Source organism: Ornithodoros turicata, chromosome 1 (genome assembly GCF_037126465.1).
Source record: "Ornithodoros turicata isolate Travis chromosome 1, ASM3712646v1, whole genome shotgun sequence".
In the NCBI taxonomy this organism is placed as follows: Eukaryota; Metazoa; Arthropoda; class Arachnida; order Ixodida; family Argasidae; genus Ornithodoros; species Ornithodoros turicata.
The window spans coordinates 203823547-203843868 of NC_088201.1; the positions used below are offsets into that span (position 1 = coordinate 203823547).

At 47.3% G+C, this 20322-nt stretch overlaps 2 protein-coding genes across 2 annotated transcripts in view; both read left to right on the forward strand.

Annotated features, from left to right (window-relative positions):
- The window catches only part of LOC135378975 (zinc finger protein ZFP2-like), a 36271-nt gene extending 32387 nt beyond the window's left edge, over positions 1-3884 (forward strand). The window contains exon 7 of the mRNA XM_064612181.1: positions 1062-3884. Within this exon, the coding sequence (XP_064468251.1) occupies positions 1062-2140 (1079 nt within the window). The 3' untranslated portion in view covers positions 2141-3884. The remainder of the gene's footprint in view (positions 1-1061) is intronic.
- The window catches only part of LOC135378976 (zinc finger protein 239-like), a 151019-nt gene that overhangs the window by 96912 nt on the left and 33785 nt on the right, over positions 1-20322 (forward strand). The window lies entirely within an intron of this gene.

Genomic DNA, 20322 nt, shown 5'->3' on the forward strand with positions numbered 1-20322 from the left:
CAATCAAAGTTCACTGCTTGTTCAGTAACACTATCAACGCTCATTTGCGGTACCATTACCAACCCCACAGCTCACCAGCAAAAGAAGCATATTGAAATGCTACTTATCATTACATCAATACGGCCACATACCGCAATTATAAATAGAGCCTGAAGTTTTCGGGAAATATTTTTTTCTAAATTCGGGGGGTAAAAATCGGGTAAATAAACATGTGCACTAAATTCATGTGAATTCGGGTGAAAAAACTTCCAGTATGATAAATTCGGGGTGAAATCTGGCTCGGTTACTCAACTAACTGTAGTGGTTTGGTACAAATGGTGATGTAACTGAATTTTTCTGCCAAACAAGTAAATTAATGCATTCCTACAGACATCCCAGTGAGGGCAATTTGCCAGGTAAAAATCGGGTTTCACCCTAAAGAGGCAACCTTCAATTCGGGGAAGAATAAGGTAAAACCCTAAAACTTCAGGCTCAAATTATAAATGCCAAGTACAATCATGGTGTCACACAAACATTGCCGTCTTGCATACCTGTACGTCGTGAAAAATGACAAAGAGCAAAAAAAGGAAATTACGAGTGTGCTTTTTCGCACATTTTCCACGAAATTCGGATTTATGTCTGAAGAGTTTTCTGTTTCCGACATCAAAGAACCGAACCAACAAGGCAAGGCGGGCAGATCACTGGTGTGGCCTTCGGGTTCTCAGGCGGAAACACCGTTAAGGCGAGTCGCATCCCAAAATAACACGTTGGACCATTGGTTGATGAAAGGTGTCAACCCCTTTTAATATTCACGCCTTTTTGGATCGCCAACCAATGACAGAAGAGTCCTAAAGTAACCCACGTCGATTACTTTAACGAGTATAGGGCCCCAGATTGGCGTGGGCACTTTTCACGAAGGAACCTTTACCTGGGATTTTCCCTTGAGTTCCTAAAGGTTCCACGTCAATTGTATGTATTATTTGAACGAGTGAAAATAAAATGATTGAAATAAAAAAATCGTGAATCAGAGTTTTGCGCCTGGACCGGTATGCCAGTTTATTGTGCGATTTCCGAAATTTCAGGAAGAAGAAGAAGCACTGCTGCGCTTCATAATAAAGACCAGCCCACAGGAATTTGTGATCAAGCACCTTCAAGTTGCACTTTTGCAAAGGCACATATCAGCACAACCGAACCACGATTTGACAACACTGAGCTTGGCACTATGGACATAGCTCACCTACGGTTACCTGGGCACCAACTGGTGCACATGCAGACACACAAGACAGAGAAGCCGTGCAAGTGCGATCTCTGCCCCGCAGTGTTTATTCAGAAACTGGACCTGCTGTGTCACAAGAGGACACACACAGGGGAGAGACCGTATAACTGCGATCTCTGCCCTGCGGCGTTCAACCAGAGCACAGACCTGAAACGTCATAAGAGGACGCACACCGGTGAGAAGCCATACAAGTGTGATGTCTGCCCTGCGGAGTTCAACCAGAGCATAGACCTGATACGTCACAAAAGGATGCATACTGGAGAGAAGCCATACAAGTGTGATGTCTGCCCTGCGGAGTTCAGCCGGAACGGGTATCTCCGGGATCACAAGTGGATACACACGGGTGAGAAGCAATACAAGTGTGATCTCTGCCCTGCGGAGTTCAGCCGCATCGGTCGTCTACGGGATCATAAGCGTGCACACACTGGAGGGAAGCCATACAAGTGTGATGTCTGTCCTGCGGAGTTCAGCCGGAACGGTCATCTACGGGATCATAAGCGTGCACACACTGGAGAGAAGCCATACAAGTGTGATGTCTGCCCTGCGGAGTTCAGCCGGAACTGTCATCTACGGGATCATAAGCGTGCACACACTGGAGAGAAGCCATACAAGTGTGATATCTGCCCTGCGGAGTTCAACCAGAGCATAGACCTGAAACGTCACAAAAGGATGCATACTGGTGAGAAGCCATACAAGTGTGATGTCTGCCCTGCGGAGTTCAGCCGGAACGGGTATCTCCGGGATCACAAGTGGATGCACACGGGTGAGAAACCATACAAGTGCCATCTCTGTCCCGCAGAGTTCAGACAGAGCCAGTCCCTACAGCGTCACAAGCGGACGCACACCGGTGAGAAGCAATACAAGTGTGATGCCCGCCCTGCATAGTTCATCTGGAGTGGGCACCTACGGGATCACAAGCGAACATACACGGGTGGGTGGTGTACCACACAACTGTGATGTCTACCCTGCGGAGTTCAACCAGAACGGGCATCTACAGGATCACAAGCGAACATGCATGGGCAAGAAGCCATACAAGTGCAGTGATTGCTTGGAGCTTTTACACGTGTCTAGAATGAAGTCAGAATCAGGAGGGCCCCGCCACCTGGTGGCTGTCAGTACGTGAAGTCCAGGAATGCTGTGTCAATTCTGGAAGGTGTCATCACCCTTGGAGTCGGGGGGGTGTTGTCAGGACCCCATCTGAAACGAAGCAGTACCCTATCTAAATACACATGTAATATGTTTGGAGCTAGCTGGAACACGCAACATAAAACTAAAAACACTATTATAGGAAAAGAACAGTGTTCTCAAGCTGAATTTCTGGCCTTCCGTCTGAAGGATCGACACTTTATCTCCAGAAGTGGGAGTTGGGCAGTTGATACCTTCAACCTGAATCCTACGCAATGTGGACTATTTGCGGATTTGCAGAATTGGAAACAGACAGCTAGCTTGACAAGGCAGAGCAAACGTGGTGGAGTGTACGAAGGGAGTTGCCTCAGGACGGCTCCTCTCCTGAGGGAACTCCCTTTATCCTTCTCTACGGGATCGCTGGATTTCTACCCGTCTACGTGGTGCAGTGTAGTTTTTTTACGCATCTTGTCTAGGGTGGATGATCACGCTAAGAGGCGTTGTTATTGTTCATAAGTCACATCCGGCTCAACCACCGAAGATAAATGGAAGGTAGTCAATAACTTTGGTCTAATTGCCAGTTACCTTAAAAACCAATCTCATGTTGTTAGGTGTCAGAAGGCTTTCTCTGAACCTGTAGTTTCTAATATTGCCATACTGGACGAATCTACTAGGTCCCCTTCTCTTTTTACTGTAAATTAACGCCCCCCCCCCCCCCCCCCCCCCCAGCACATTGAATTTTCTGAAGCATCTTTGTATGTAGATGACACTACATTACTATTAACTGGCAAGGATATGGATGATCTGTCATTAAAATTTGATAAAGACGTTGGTAATAGCCATAGTAATAAATTACAGTTAAACGCATATAAAACAGTGTCCATGATTTTTTATTCTCATTAGTGTAGATTCTCATTAGTTGTTGTTCATCTCAGAACCCTTGTCTCGTTTGACATATAACTGCAATGTACTGGATGGCATATCAGACCTTAAACTTGTTCTTTTTGAATGCCAGGGCATCTGTCAACATACCTCTTCTGCTTGTTCACAATTTACGTACGATTTTTGTAATGCACATGATGTCTGTGTATTAGATTACCTTGAACATCGTTTCGATAATTTTCAGAATTTGTGTTCTTTGCCTGTTGATAATGTTGATGAGCTGTGGAATTTGTTTAGGAGTGTGACATCTGACTGCTTGTGTGTCGATATGTTCCCAAAAGGAAACGTCACGTCAGAACCCGTAATTCTTGGATTATACGAGGTATCATTCGTTTAAAGCGCAGAATAAAACGACTCCGGAAAGCCAAAATGCAACACACGGAATCTTACGCAACCGCTGTCCGAAATCTCAAAACAAAGGTTAAAAGCGCAAGATATAACTTCTATAACTAAGTAAGTTAGCCTCTTTTATGAAAAATTCCCCTGCGATGTTCTGGCGTTTCCTTTCTACACCCAGCTCTCGCCTGCACAAAATACGGGTAAATGGTCAGTGCATAGATGACTCAGATGTTATAGCGCACTCTTTTAATTAATATTTTGCCTCATCTTTTGTGAATGACAATTGTGTAACACCTTGTACCGATTATACTAATCTAGATCTCCGTGATATTACGATTACTTTCGAGGGTGTCTCTTCGGCCTTACTAAACTTGGACCCCCCCCCCAAAAAATCGCCAGGTGTCGATGAAATTCCAAATCAGTTTTTGATCCGTTACGCTGAGTGGTGTGCTAAGTACTTGCACCTTTTATTTGTCAAGTCCCTGCAATTCGGCACGGTTCCGACTGAGTGGAAATGTGCAAGGGTAGTCCCTATACCTAAATCCGGTACAAACATCGAGTTTGCTAACTTCCGCCCAGTCTCTATACTATGTTCATGCTCTAAAATTCTTGAGCACGTCATAGCTAGAGCCTGAAGTTTTAGGGGTTTACCTGATTCTTCCCTGAATTTGCACCCCGAATTGAAGGCTGACCCTTTAGGGTGAAACCCGATTTTTACCCGGCAAATCCCGCTCACTAGGACATCTGTAGGAATGCACTGACATACTTGTTTGGCAGCAAGTGCAGTTACATCACTGTTTGTACCGAGCTAGTACAGTTAGTTTGAGTAACTGAGCCCGATTTCTCCCCGAATTTAGCATACTGGATGTTTTTCCACCCGAATTTGCACAAATTTAGAGCACATATTTATTTACCCGATTTTTACCCTCCGAATTTAGAAAAAAATATCTCCTGAAAACTTCAGGCTCTAGTCATAGCCAGTCATATCTCCTCATACTTAGAGGAACGTAACTTTTTCTTCAATAACCAACATGGATTTCGTAGGGGTCTCTCAACCACAACTCAGCTCGTCGAATTTGTGCACGACCTAGCAGAAGTGCTCAACAGAAAAGGGCAGGTTGATGTCATTTTTCTAGACTTTTCTAAACCAGTCGATTGCGTTTCGCATACCAAGCTCTTACTTAAACTTCGAATATTGCTTAATAACGACATTGTTGTGCGCTGGATCGAATCCTACCTTAATAACTGATCCCAGTATGTCAGTATTAATTCTTCCTTGTCACCTCTGTCCTCTGTTAGATCGGGCATGCCCCAGGGCTCTGTATTGGGGCCGTTGCTTTTTAATATCGATATTAATGATATTGTGTGCTCTCATGATGTCACCTTTAGATTGTATGCAGACGACTGTGTAGTTCACAAGGAAATTAATAGTGTGGCTGACCAACTTTTGTTAAACTCCTGTCTTTCGTCTATCTCACAATGGTGTAACAAATGGCAAATGACTCTGAATTTAAGCAAGTGTGCTGTACTACTATCTATTACACAGAAGAAATCGCCCTTACTGTAGGACTACACTTTGACTGCCGATATATTATGTAGAGTTTCTCTGTATAAGTATTTGGGTGTACAAACCTCTTCTAACCTGAACTGGAACATACACATAGCTAACGTAACACAAAAGGCCACAAAGACACTCTGGTCTATCAGGCATAGCCTGAAGCATGCCTCATTTCTAAGCCAAACTGACTTCTTACAAAAGCCTTGTCCGACCCATTTTAGAATATGCGTCCTCAGTCTGGGATCCTGGGACACAGTCCAACGCAACTCTGCTCGAGCGTGTACGACGTCTGGCACTTCGATTCATATTTGATATTATCAAGTATTTAATATTTAATAAGTATCAACGTAACACATCTGTCACATCCCTTTACGCCTTAGCTGATATCGAACCACCAACTGCTCGGCGCTCATGCGACAGGCTTAAACTTCTTTATCTCGTGGTCAATGGAAAACTTCGTATCGACATCAACAAATGTATCTCGTGTAACGAAAACAGGGAAGTGCGATCCCGGCATAACGACACGTTTGTTGCCCCTTTTTCTCGAATAAATGCCTTCAGGTTTTCTTTTTACTGGAATGCACTAGCGTATGAGATAACAAATGCTTCATCATTACATGCGTTCTCATCAGCTATCGTCCCACAGTAGCTGTAAAGCCCTTCCTCTTTATATGTTCTGGTGCTTGTTTTATGTTTTCATTATGCTCTATTCTATGTATTACTGTGTTTGAATCTTTTTTGTTGTTGTCGTTTGCTCTTCATTTATACACCCAAAACATTGTAGCCTGGGCCCGCTTGCACGAAACAATCCTAAGTGTAACACTTGGTAAGTGTTGCACTAACGCGTTAGTGTTTTAAGTGGCTTGCACGAACACCCCCGTATTCCCAACCAACCCTGAGGCCTCCCTATGTAACCTCTAGCCCTGAGGGAGGAGAATTTTGTTTCCCAAAGCGCCCGTATCTGCAAGGGGCGCCCCAAGGGCACGCGCAGCCAAGTGAGCTCGCGAGCTCACTGTACGCTCCCTGAGGGACGCTCGCCTCGAAACAAACATGGATGGCATGTGCATTTGTGGATCGCGTCGTGCGATTCGAGCGTTATACCCTCACGGTGGTATTGCCGTAGTGACGGTTCGACGAATTCGTGACTGGGAAAACCATCTTGTGCAGTACGACGAATATGAATTGAAAGAAAGATAAGTTGGGGGGGGGGGGGGGGCGTGTGCATGAACACTACAGACTATAATGAACATCAGGAGGGCCACGGACAATCCTGGCTTCCCTTGTCCGCCCATTCAGTGATTGTTACAATCTGGCCGTTTAGTACAACACACACACACATAAGGAGACGATGGTGAGATGTGTACATATCATATCCGCAATATCCAACAGTTGTACAACATCTGAATACTGACATGAAGTAGCCCACCATATATGAAGTTTTCAAGTCAAACGCGAACAGAACAGGAGATCAACGATGAAAGATGAACGTCTCCGAAAAGGTTAGCCAGCTGTAGGAGTCGAACGCACATCTGTATGTGTTTGTCCCTTCTATGTTGTTCCAGCCTCAGAACATCAGTTCTCTCATGTAGAACAGGAGAGATACCAAAGTAGCAGACGACAGCCGTCGGAAGCGGAAATGAAGCGCGGTCCTGCGCATGCGCTTCTGCTTCGTTCTACGAGGAATCTGGCCGAATCCCCTGGCATCTCGAGAGAGACTTGGCTCCGCGCTTCTACGCATGCGCCCCCGTGGGCAGCGCTATGGCTCCACCCACCCACCAGCGCTCTCTCGCCCCCCGTCTACACCCGCGCGCGGTTCGCTTCGCTTCTTGCGACTCTCCAAAAGCGCGCGAACTTCGGGTTCATGTTTCTTCTCCTGCAAAATGGGGAAGACGACTGACTGCCCTTATTGCGATCGCCGTTGCAGCACTACCTTCAACCTCAATCGTCACGTCTTAAACGTTCACGGAGTAAAGTTTAACGACAAGGGTAACTTCGCCTGCTGTCACTGCTTCACCAACCATCGACATCTTGAAGACTTGGTGGCACACCATGAAACTACTCACGGCTTCCCTGCAAAATATGAAATGCGGGAGTTTCCATCGATGGAAAGTAAGTATCAAGAGGCAGAAGCGGGTGCTGTAACGATGGATTATTTCAGCTACTGAGGCAATGTCCCCCACTTTAAAAATGACAAGATGATGATAAACATCTGGAGGGCTCCTTGCAATGGACAAAAGTAAAGAAGAAATCTCAGGCATTTTAGTACAACAAAAAAGAAGAAAACTCAGGCATTTTTTTTACAGTCAGTGTCATGGTTACTAGATGACATGCAGCTTGTTGTGAAAAGCTAGCATATCTCAAAGCTTATTTCAGTCAAGACACTGCCTTAAGTAGTTCAACAACTTGCTTCATACCATGGATTTCCTTACACCCTCCTTGCATTTTTGCAACACCCCTCCTGGAATTTCACACGTGACCCCACCCAGCTCGGCCACCAACACGTTCTGGTAGAGAGTCCAGCGCTGCAAATTACATCCTGTACTGTCAAACTTGGGCTACAGGATACAAATGATCGTACCATGCATTTGTCCAATCTGTGTGCTAGGTATTCACTGAGCTTCGTGAGACAAGGTGCTAGTCTTTTTTCTTTGTCAGTCGTGTGATTATGCATCTTAATGTGGAAATGCCGTTCATAATGACTTTGTATTCTAATTTACTGTGAACCAATGTAATAACATGTACATACAAAATGGGAAAGTTGTGCAGAGATGTCACCATTGTGCCACAATTCTTTCCATGTCTAAGAAAAATTCCTTACGTGGGACCTTCACCAAGCATACCCCCCTTCCCCCCTGAAAGCTCAGCACCCCACAGCAGCAAATTTCTGGGAAAATCACTGCTTTATACTCCCAGCCCAGCATAACAGTAACACTCAGAAATACTTGAACAGAGTTTAGAGAGTGGAAAGAAGAAATGGAGAAGACTACACACTCCAGATTTTCGGCGTTCGAGGTTCGTCGTTCAACTATAGTAACTGCATTTATCTACCACGGTAGTCTGGAAAGACCACGCAAAGGCTGGGACAAGGTTGGAGACCTACGGTTGGCTAACATTTTCAGTAGCACACTCAATAACCCGAGTATTTGTGTACGTGCTGCTGACAATGTAAGTCAAAGTTCTGTAACCTTGTCCCCATCTGAGCTCGGCCTCGCCTTCGTGAAACGGACTTTCCCCGGTGGTGCTGTCCGAATAAACTTAGCTGCTACTTGAACGACGTCCGTGTCTGTACCCCCGTCTCGTTTCGCGTTCTTAACATGTTGAACGCAGACACGGATCCCACAAGAAAACGAACCACACACGCGCTGCTTCATAGCTTCGTCTGCTTCTGCCGACCGGAGGAGGAAGAAAGAGCAGGTGGTGGGTGGAGCCACAGCGCTGCCCAAGGAGGCGCATGCGTAGAAGCGCGGAGCCAAGTCTCTCTCGAGATGCAGGTGCCTTTATATGGACCGTGCGACACCTAAAGAGGGCGCGCTGCTCCGTTGCGACAGCGCCGCCAGTGGCGGTCTTGGAGGTATCCGACGTGATACCACGCCGCCCGTTCTATGCATTCTCAAGTGAAACCGTAGCTTGCGTGGCGACCGCCGTAATTAGAAGGGCTAATTTTCGAAGTGCAAATAATGTGGAACCTTTCTGGGGCGCGAACGAAGAGAATGGAGACAAACTGCAGAGAAACAACCACCGTATTTATAATGTATATAACAGTGCGGAAGGAGAACAGCCACTCGCGTCTGTCTGTTCAAAACACCAGTAAGTGATACGTCGAGAGAATGGTTATCTGACGCCTCACAAAATCCTGGCTTGCTAGCGAAGGCTATATACGTGTATTTCTCTGACTCCAGCCATTTGTAATATCATGTTTTTGACTGATTCTTGTATTCCTTTCGTCCTCTTTGCACACACATAGCTTCGTCACTGAAATCTACATCGTGCGTCCGTTTTATCCATACAAGTAAACACGTCAGGTCACAACTTATTGTCTGAACTTCTACTGCAGTTTTTCCAGTATCTTCAGATACAATAACGCACATAAGACATACTCAAAGAAGAAATTATATGAGTTTCTACCTCAGCTACCACCGTAGCTTGCGGCACGACAGCTGTGAAGTGGTCAGTGCGTAAATACTGAACCTTTCGAACAACGTAGAACTTCCGTTCTCACTCGTCAACCAGATTACCAGGAGCAATATCGGCTCTGGGCACCTCAATCATTATCTCGAAATATAGTTGCCGTTTGGTCGGTGTATTTGACGGTGATACAGTATCCAGCGGCGTTTCACCGTCACGAAAGTGGCAACTGTAAATCATTGATCATTTTGCAGGTCCTGGTTCAGTTTCGTTGAAACTAGAACAAAAGAAATAGAAGATATTCGCTCATGTTGTGCACACCTCATGCAATGGTCGAAAGCGCTTCACAAACGCTATTTGCTGCGAGTCTAGTGCCCTCAGTGGTATTGGAAGCATAAAAATCACGAGAAATGAAACATTTGGTCCCTAATGAAGAGTTCTTTTAGTTGCTGGCACAGTTAGCGATGCAACAGTTCAAGTGTGACAAAAAAGACGCCCGCTTCACATGTAAACAAAGCTGGCTACCCGGCGACTATCACGCAAGGTACTTTCTCATCGCGGCGCCACCAGTGTGTCGCACAGTCCCTATACATAGAGATCAGTGGCCGCGCCGTCTTTTTCTTTCTTTTTTGCGATTTCTCCGGCGTCGCGGCGCCGGCAAGCCGACCGAGCAGGAAGCGTTGTTGTTCATCGGGCGTCGTGGAAAGGACAAGCGATGAACTGAACACTCTTTAGGCGACACGTCAGCTCTTCTTGACGGAACGTTTTATGGAGTTGGAGCCTAAGCTCCGACAGCTTCGATTTCGCCACACGAATGTACCGGAGGCTGGTAAGTGATGCTGCTAAGTGTGGACGAACATTCGGATTGAAATATAGTGCTTCTTCTTGGTTACAAATGCAGACTCATGCAGACGCGGCGCAGTGACCAGTTTTTTCATTTGAAGAGGTCGTCGACCATCATGACTTCACCGTGTTGTGGTCAACAGGGCTCTGAACCGCATGGACACTGGCATCTCCGAGGCGAAAGAGCGGACCGATGAATGCATAGCTGTGTAACATTGCGCTTACCATATCTTACTGCTACCAGGAGCGCAACGTCTCCACAAGCACAACAACATGGATACCAAAATAAAGTCAGTAGAGTTCATCTGCTAGCGATCTGTGGGAAACCCCAAAACACATGGCCAAATAAGCGTTTTCTTTTTTGAATGGTCATACGCAGCATACAACAATGGCACATGGAATAAATCTTCAGCTGACAGGAATGTATTTAGTCGTATCATATATATATTCTGCACACACAGGCACAATACTGTTCACTAATTAACGACACCTCAGCACAATAGACCGTATGCAAAACGTAGTGCCATCTCGTAGCACCTACCGGCAATCCGCCATGTCTGAGGCGTTCTACCCGGCCCGAGCAATGCAAACGACTATCATACGACAGTTCTCCCGCGTGTCATGCTTCTCACATATGCTGTTTAACTATCCTATTTGTGTGATAGGACGCGGATTTCAAAGGGGGATGTAAACTAGGTAAGAGAGCCTCAAATGTCTAGAAAGCGTTGACTGCATAGACTGCATTGACTGTGCACATAGAAAGCGTTGAGCGCGGTAACATAGGTTGGGCAACAAAATTACGTTAACCTAGTGCAACGATGCTTTGTTATCCCATCCCAGGAGAAAGTTTTACAGTTTAGTACAGCTCATTTGAGAAATTGTTAGTGCACTTTATACAACAGAAACATTTGGTACAAAATAAAAGCTTACGATTGCAGTTGTTGCTATGAAACCCGCTGTGATACTCATCGTTACGCACTGGTATAAAATGTGGTCTTTCTCAGCTCGGTGAATCTGAGTTTTCGTTATTTGACCATCTCCCCCATAACTGTCACGTTTGGTTGCACTGCATTTCGTGTGACTGTTTACCAGAGAGGTAGTCCTCCCCAGATGTGCCTCTCAGACAGTGCACTCTGTTTCAATCGTTTAGTGCGAGGACACTTCATGCTCTCCTTACAGTCACCTTCAACAGCTTCCCTGAGACAGAAATTACTGCTTGCCATCAAGAGAAAGGATAAGTTCAATGCTGACACAGCAAAGGTGCGTTCTGGGCACTGGGAGACTGATTTTTCACATTCAAGAAGTAGTGAGAGAGAAAACCACCAAGGGAACGCGTAGTAGTGATACAAAGCTGTCGATATGTCATCGGTAGTGTCCAGAAACAGATTGTTTTAGGATAATTGACCATCGCTACTTGCCGCAATCACACTAAGCTTTATTTTGTACCAAATGTTTATGCCGTATACAGTGCACTAAATAGTTCTTAAGTGGACTGTACTAAACTGTCTAAATATGTCATAGGATGGCATTAAAGAGCACTGGATTATAGCAATTCTCTCTCCCAAAATCAAAACGACCGCGCTCCAATGCGACAAGGAATTCAGAAGCACTCTCACCTTGCTTGCGTTCCCTTTTGAGCCCCTCGTCTCACCATGTGAATAACATAGTGAATCCGCACATGTGTGAGGCAAGACACGCAATAGAACAGCTGGACGTGAGTCGTGTGTACGACTCGCGTCGGGGAGGGAGCCTCAGACATGGCGGAATTCCGGAGGTTTCCGTGCGCGCTACAAATGGGCGCTGGGTTTTGCATACCGTCTATCGGAACGGAAACCACAACCGCGTACGATCCACCTCAACTCGGACCGTCACGGCAACACAGAGGCCTAGCCACACCTTTTACACTGCCCGCAGTCTTGTTTTATGCAAAACGTACGAGACAAATCATGTAAGAACGCAAGTGAATGTCAAACGCAAATAAATAGCAACAGCGTCTCAGTCGGTACGTCACCACGATTCCTGAGCTAGCAGACGATTCTGGCGGGGAGCGGACGCTTCCGGCAGCCAATGAAGTGGTCGGCCGCCTGACGTCACCACACGCCAGACTCGGCTTGGGGGAGACTGTCGCCGCGGAGCGCATTCTTGCAAACTAATTTTCTTAGGAAATTCGCGCTTTTCGAAGGAAATATTTTGCGTGACAGTTTATGAAGGTAGTATGTTCATATCAAGCGGTGAAAAATGTATGTTCCAAATGATTTCCATGCTCCTTTAATCTGTTTAATCTGTCGGTTGTGGAACGTCGAAGTTCGCGGTTGTCTTGGATGCTAGCTCCGAATCTGAAGCTATTCCCGGGTCCGTTTACAGGATTTCAGCCATTTTTCAGGTAAGTAGACGATGTATCGGATATGCTTTTGGGAATGACAGGCATTCCCGTTCTTCTTTCTGCTTTTACCTCTTCTTGCAGGCATTGTGAGCACTGATACGGAGATCGCAAGATGCAATGCGGTGTGTCTGTTACTAACCGCTGTCTGTGCAAACGGTATGTTACATATTTTGATGACTCCTTCACACTGGCATGCAGTTCGAGCAATGTACTTTGAAATGCAAGTCCGTACGAAGCGGCAGGATGGAGCCGTCGCGAGCTGGTAATGGAACTCGTTCTCGCCGACGTTGGATCAAGAAAGGCAAACTGGACGGGAAATCACGAGTCCCCATGTCTACGAAAAGACAGAAGAACATCGTCGCTGAGGAGATGACTGCTTGAAGTAAAATGTTTAGTCGTCGTTATTCGTTGGTTGGACATTGCTGATACGTGCCCAAAGCTTTGCCGATTTGCAGTGTCTCCGTCGGACAGCCCCGGTTCGGAATGTCTAGGGGTCTGTCGGACGGAACCGATACGCCGCCACCGCCCGACACCTCCGTCCGGCCGATTGTACACTTGGCCTTCGGGAGAGGAAAATTAGTTGCGCTGCGCATGCGCCAGCAATGACGTCACGTGTCGTTTTTTTGCTGCCGCCGCCTTGCCGTCTGCTCGCTTCGCGTGCGCGTGCGCTAGCAGACAGCGGTTGGCTCGGGCTCGAGGCTGCGATTTGTGGTAGTGGTGAGGTAAATTTGCTGAATATTCCGTTCAAGTTCCTCACTAGATGCCCGTCGATGTTCACCAGGTGAGGGAACGTTTCACTAACGCCTGCGAGTTGCATGGTCGGTTGAAAAGATGATGGCGTCTGTACAAAATTGTTTCATGGGCCGCTCTGTTATTACTACAGATATGCAACAAGTGAAAGTCCACTTTTTCTAAGCTGCACTCTCTCAGCCCAGGTAGCAGCAGCACCAGATGTACACAACTTCCGAGTGAATTATGAAGCATGAATGCAATTCTGAAGCTGGTAAGTTCGTCTCATGCTCTGTTACACTAATACACACATGCCATTCGCGCTCAATGCACTTATTTTGGAGGTGTTGCAGCAAATGATGCTGTTGCACAAAACGGCAGTCTGGTGCGTGATGTACACCCATGCTGTCGAGTTCGACTAATTCTGAAAGAACCAAGTCACAGTGTTCCAGCCTCAGAACATCAGTGCCATCATCTTCGACTGATTCGGGTGGCGTGTTCGGACTATCTAATTGTATCACCTGTTCTATGTCAACACAGAAGTCGGTAAATATGTAATAAATATCGTAGTTCCAACGGTTATCAGTAATCTTTAGTTGCGCTTAGCTATTCCTATTGTTTTGTACTTGTGTTTTTACTCAGAATTCCCATGATGTATTCTTAACTGGGGACAACGAAATAAAACACATGAGAATTGTGTTAATACTGAGATTTTATCATTACTGACAGATCTTCATGCATGGAGAGAAGAAATGCAGAAGGCAGCCAAGAGCCCTTTTACAAACGGCACAGGAGCAAAAATATTGAAAGGTGGATGTTTAAAGTGCTGTTATATTTGTAACTGATCGGGTGCTCTTACAGAGAGGAACATCAAAGGAGAAAGGTCCATAAAATCACAAGGTTCCGTCACGCGTGGCGCAACCTGCATTGATGATTCGTCTGCAACGTTCCAGACTGGCAAGGTTGTAGGATATAACGGGACGTATGCTTCGGGGTCCCCACCATCTCGCTCATGATCAGAGCCGATGGCTATGGTCGAGCCGATCATAAGGCTATGGTCTCACTCCCTACTTAAAAAGAGACAACTTTGTACCAGACCTGTAGCTCTCATTTTCGTCTCTTGGTGGTGAAGCTGGTGCCATTCGGAAGCTATGATTCTTGACTTGGGGGGACCGCCTTGCGATTTTCGGCCAGGCATGCGGTTGCGGCGCCATAAGGCTCGGAACATGCAAATATATCCGATTATGGGTGGTCTTTGTACGAATCTGGCGCAAAAGGGAGAGCAGATAGCGGTGCACAATTTGTTGTGTTGTGTTATTCTATGATACGTGGAGGGTAGACGGTCTCGCTCTTATTGGTATATGACTCCGATAATCCGAAAGCGCCTTCAGAAAAACATGAAAAAATGCCTTTCTTTGGCCTCCTGTTTCGAGGTGTTCTAATGTCACCACACAAGCCTAAAAGTGGCAGTGGATGGACAATTATGCGCAAAACAATTGCTGAAAATTTCAGCATGATTGGAAGAGCACAGCGCAGGTTATTACGTTCCGAAGCCATTCCAAAATATTCAGACCAAACCGAAACTATACAAGATTTCCGGTGGTCACATCGTGGCGGAGCATGTAACTACCGTGTGATCATCTCCGGTATTCTGCGGAAGGTGGCGCTTGCGTCACTTCTGTTCGTTACGTCACGTTGGTTGCGTACTGCTGTGCTGCGGCGGACGGATTCATCCACGCCGTGTTGACTGCTGCAGTGCTGCTGACTGTCGTGGTCTGATTTGAACTGTTGATATTGCGGTAGGCTGCACGTTCATATAGTATCGTTGCTGCCGCTGCTTCGCACAAACTGGATACGCGCGGCAATGACACGGCCGTGCAAGAATCCTCGGAAACCGCGGAGTTGCGGTCGGAAATCGGTCCGCAAGCTGCGTCGGCGGCTGGTGAGAGAGAAACGGCAAAGCATGGTTCACACTAGTGCGTTTTCATGCGTGCGTACGGCTGCGTACGGTAGTTACCGTTGCAACAGGTGCGAATGAGACCTTACGCAGTTGAACGCAAGGAGTTCGTCTGAGCTCAACTTTTTCAACGCACGCTTCAACCCGCAAGGAGAGAACCAATCACGAAGCCGCGTTCTGGACATGCGCGCTTCTATCCTGCTGATGTTCTCTGTTTCAACATGGCTGCCGTAGAGAGACTTGGCTCCGCGCTTCTACGCATGCGCCTCCTTGGGCAGCGCTGTGGCTCCACCCACCACCTGCTCTTTCTTCCTCCTCCGGTCGGCAGAAGCAGACGAAGCTATGAAGCAGCGCGTGTGTGGTTCGTTTTCTTGTGGGATCCGTGTCTGCGTTCAACATGTTAAGAACGCGAAACGAGACGGGGGTACAGACACGGACGTCGTTCAAGTAGCAGCTAAGTTTATTCGGACAGCACCACCGGGGAAAGTCCGTTTCACGAAGGCGAGGCCGAGCTCAGATGGGGACAAGGTTACAGAACTTTGACTTACATTGTCAGCAGCACGTACACAAATACTCGGGTTATTGAGTGTGCTACTGAAAATGTTAGCCAACCGTAGGTCTCCAACCTTGTCCCAGCCTTTGCGTGGTCTTTCCAGACTACCGTGGTAGATAAATGCAGTTACTATAGTTGAACGACGAACCTCGAACGCCGAAAATCTGGAGTGTGTAGTCTTCTCCATTTCTTCTTTCCACTCTCTAAACTCTGTTCAAGTATTTCTGAGTGTTACTGTTATGCTGGGCTGGGAGTATAAAGCAGTGATTTTCCCAGAAATTTGCTGCTGTGGGGTGCTGAGCTTTCAGGGGGGAAGGGGGGTATGCTTGGTGAAGGTCCCACGTAAGGAATTTTTCTTAGACATGGAAAGAATTGTGGCACAATGGTGACATCTCTGCACAACTTTCCCATTTTGTATGTACATGTTATTACATTGGTTCACAGTAAATTAGAATACAAAGTCATTATGAACGGCATTTCCACATTAAGATGCATAATCACACGACTGACAAAGAAAAAAGACTAGCACCTTGTCTCACGAAGCTCAGTGAATACCTAGCACACAGATTGGACAAATGCATGGTACGACCATTTGTATCCTGTAGCCCAAGTTTGACAGTACAGGATGTAATTTGCAGCGCTGGACTCTCTACCAGAACGTGTTGGTGGCCGAGCTGGGTGGGGTCACGTGTGAAATTCCAGGAGGGGTGTTGCAAAAATGCAAGGAGGGTGTAAGGAAATCCATGGTATGAAGCAAGTTGTTGAACTACTTAAGGCAGTGTCTTGACTGAAATAAGCTTTGAGATATGCTAGCTTTTCACAACAAGCTGCATGTCATCTAGTAACCATGACACTGACTGTAAAAAAAATGCCTGAGTTTTCTTCTTTTTTGTTGTACTAAAATGCCTGAGATTTCTTCTTTACTTTTGTCCATTGCAAGGAGCCCTCCAGATGTTTATCATCATCTTGTCATTTTTAAAGTGGGGGACATTGCCTCAGTAGCTGAAATAATCCATCGTTACAGCACCCGCTTCTGCCTCTTGATACTTACTTTCCATCGATGGAAACTCCCGCATTTCATATTTTGCAGGGAAGCCGTGAGTAGTTTCATGGTGTGCCACCAAGTCTTCAAGATGTCGATGGTTGGTGAAGCAGTGACAGCAGGCGAAGTTACCCTTGTCGTTAAACTTTACTCCGTGAACGTTTAAGACGTGACGATTGAGGTTGAAGGTAGTGCTGCAACGGCGATCGCAATAAGGGCAGTCAGTCGTCTTCCCCATTTTGCAGGAGAAGAAACATGAACCCGAAGTTCGCGCGCTTTTGGAGAGTCGCAAGAAGCGAAGCGAACCGCGCGCGGGTGTAGACGGGGGGCGAGAGAGCGCTGGTGGGTGGGTGGAGCCATAGCGCTGCCCACGGAGGCGCATGCGTAGAAGCGCGGAGCCAAGTCTCTCTCGAGATGCAGGTCCTTCGAGCCTCCCGACGGCCAGCCCATCGCTGAGGGCGTGTACGTTTACGTTTGAGAAACGCATGCTGCCCTGAGGGGATGTTCGCCCTCAAGGGACCCTGGGCTACGGGCGCCCTGAGGGCAAAGTTGCGGGTAGTTTGGGAATACGGCCCTAATCAAGTATTCTAACCCCCGTATTCCCAACCAACCCTGAGGGCTCCCTATGTAACCTCTAGCCCTGAGGGAGGAGAATTTTGTTTCCCAAAGCGCCCGTATCTGCAAGGGGCGCCCCAAGGGCACGCGCCAGCCAAGTGAGCTCGCGAGCTCACTGTACGCTCCCTGAGGGACGTTCGCCTCGAAACAAACATGGAGGACATGTGCGATTTCATTCATGGTACGCGTCGAGCGATTCCATAACGGTTTTATGCCGACAGTGCGACGAATTCGGCAATGGGAATAACCATCTTGAGCGGTACGACGAATATGAATTCAAAGAAAGATACTGCTTATCGAACTCGTCTGTGCATTATACCAACGTCTCAACATCAAGAGGGGCATGGACAATCGTGGCTTCCCTTGTCCGCCCATCCAGTGATTGTTACAATCTTGCCATTTTAGCGCAAGACACATACACACATAAAGAGACGATGATGAGATGGGTACAATTCATATTCGCAATACCCAACAGTTATACAACATCTGAACACAATACTGACATGAAGTTTGCAAGACAAACGCCAGCAGGTACCAAAGTAGCAGACGACAGCCGTCGGAAGCGGAAATGAAGCGCGGTCGTGCGCATGCGCTTCGGCTTCGTTCTACGACGAATCGGGCCGAATCCCCTTCGAGCACAGGGGTGACACAAACCCGCCATTGTTGTAACTACCCTCAAGCGGGTGCTTTTGGCAAAACTGCCATCTTGTCCTGGTCGCACGTCATAGAAAACGTCACTTTGAGGTCATGTGACTTTGTTTATATGTCGTTTTGCCGCTTACCGACATATTTTCGCGTCATAACACCAAAAGATGAACGTATTTTGCCAGCGTAAACTATGCGGTGCTTCTTCCGCAACATAGTAGCCCGTTTCAGCTTAGTTTAAGTACATCGCATCGGCTCGGTAAGTCTTCACGCGCGGTCGTCATCACAGCTTTGGAAGTTGTCAACAATACGAGGCTTTATGTGTAAAACTCCGCGTTTTATTGCGAGATTATCGGATAAAAATAATTACTGTGATCGAAAAACATCCAAAACGTCGTCCAGAAACAATAACCGCATTGTTTACAAACGGTTAGGCCACCGATCACGGGCGCCGCCATCTATAAGGTCACGTGTGCCTTGACGTTTGCTGTGACGTGCGACCAGGACCTGTCCACGATGCATTGCGTTCGCCAAGCACGCTTTCGTCTACGGTGCAATACATTGGATGCCACCCCTGTGCCTTCGAGCCTCCCGATGGCCAGCCCTTCGCTGAGCGCGTGCACGTTTACGTTTGAGAAACGCATGCTGCCCTGAGGGGACGTTCGCCCTCAAGGGTCCCTGGGCTACGGGCGCCCTTAGGGCGAAGTTGCGGGTGGTTTGGGAATACGGCCCTAAGATAAGTTTAACTGGATTGTGGTGTATTGGAGGGAGTATTCTAAAGTGGATCGTGGCTACGAGCAGTAGCAGTATTCGGAGGCTCTCATTGGTAGAAAGAGAACTTCCGGAGTTCATCCCAGGAAGTCGTGCGTCACGGCATGTTAGGATTGTGGGAAGTCGTCTGGTTCTGCCGTCGCACGTAAACAGTTTGTAGATACAAAATAAGGTATTGTAATATCACTGTAGCTGCAAGAACGCATTAGGTCACTTGTTGTGTACTTTCGTTAAATAAAATAAAGCCTGTGGCTCAAAGTATGTCTCGAATTGCTCGATGATTGGGAAATTATCGCCACCGGCAGTGCCGGTGAGAGGCACTTCGCGCGGCGATCATTTTGAGAGATGTTGCTAAAATGTACGGCACCCACAGCATAAAAAAATGAGACGTTGTTGGTATTGCGAGGAAAATGCGTACTGTATTGCGAGGTACAGTTGGTGCCGACGACGTATCTTCGCTACAGGGTTCATAGCGGCTGACATGTTAGTCCTAAGCTTTAGTGCGGTAGTTTAGGGTGCTCCTAGGACCCTTGGCCACCATCCTAAATTGCGCGGAACGAGCGCCACCACTTTAGTGTTGTAAAAGTTTCGTGCAAGCCACTTACGGCTCCGGCACGGGGAACTCGTTAAGTATTACACTAACCCCCGTATTCCCAAACAACCCTGAGGGCTCCCTATGTAAGCGCCGGCCCTGAGGGAGGAGAATTTCGTTTCCCAAAGCGCCCGTATCTACAAGGGGCGCGCTAAGGGCGCGCACCAACCAAGCAAGCTCGCGAGCTTCCTGTACGCTCCCTGAGGGACGCTCGCCTCGAAACAAACATGGAGGACATGTGCGATTTCATTTATGGATCGCGTCGAGCGATTCTATAACGGTTTTATGCCGACAGTACGACGAATTCGGGAATGGGAAAAACCATCTTGAGCGGCACAACGAAGAATATGAATTCCAAGAAAGATACTGCTTATCGAAGTCGTCTGTGCATTATACCAACATCTCAACATCAGGAGGGGCATGGACAATCGTGGCTTCCCTTGTCCGCCCATCCAGTGATTGTTACAATCTTGCCATTTTAGCGCAACACACATACACACATAAAGAGACGATGATGAGATGGGTACAATTCATATTCGCAATACAACAACATCTGAACACAATACTGACATGAAGTTTGCAAGACAAACGCCAGCAGATACCAAAGTAGCAGACGACAGCCGTCGGAAGCGGAAATGAAGCGCGGTCGTGCGCATGCGCTTCTGCTTCGTTCTACGAGGAATCGGGCCGAATCCCCTTCGAGCCTCCCGATGGCCAGCCCTTCGCTGAGCGCGTGCACGCTTACGTTTGAGAAACGCATACTGCTCTGAGGGGATGTTCGCCCTCAAGGGTCCCTGGGCTACGGGCGCCCTTAGGGCGAAGTTGCGGGTGGTTTGGGAATACGGCCC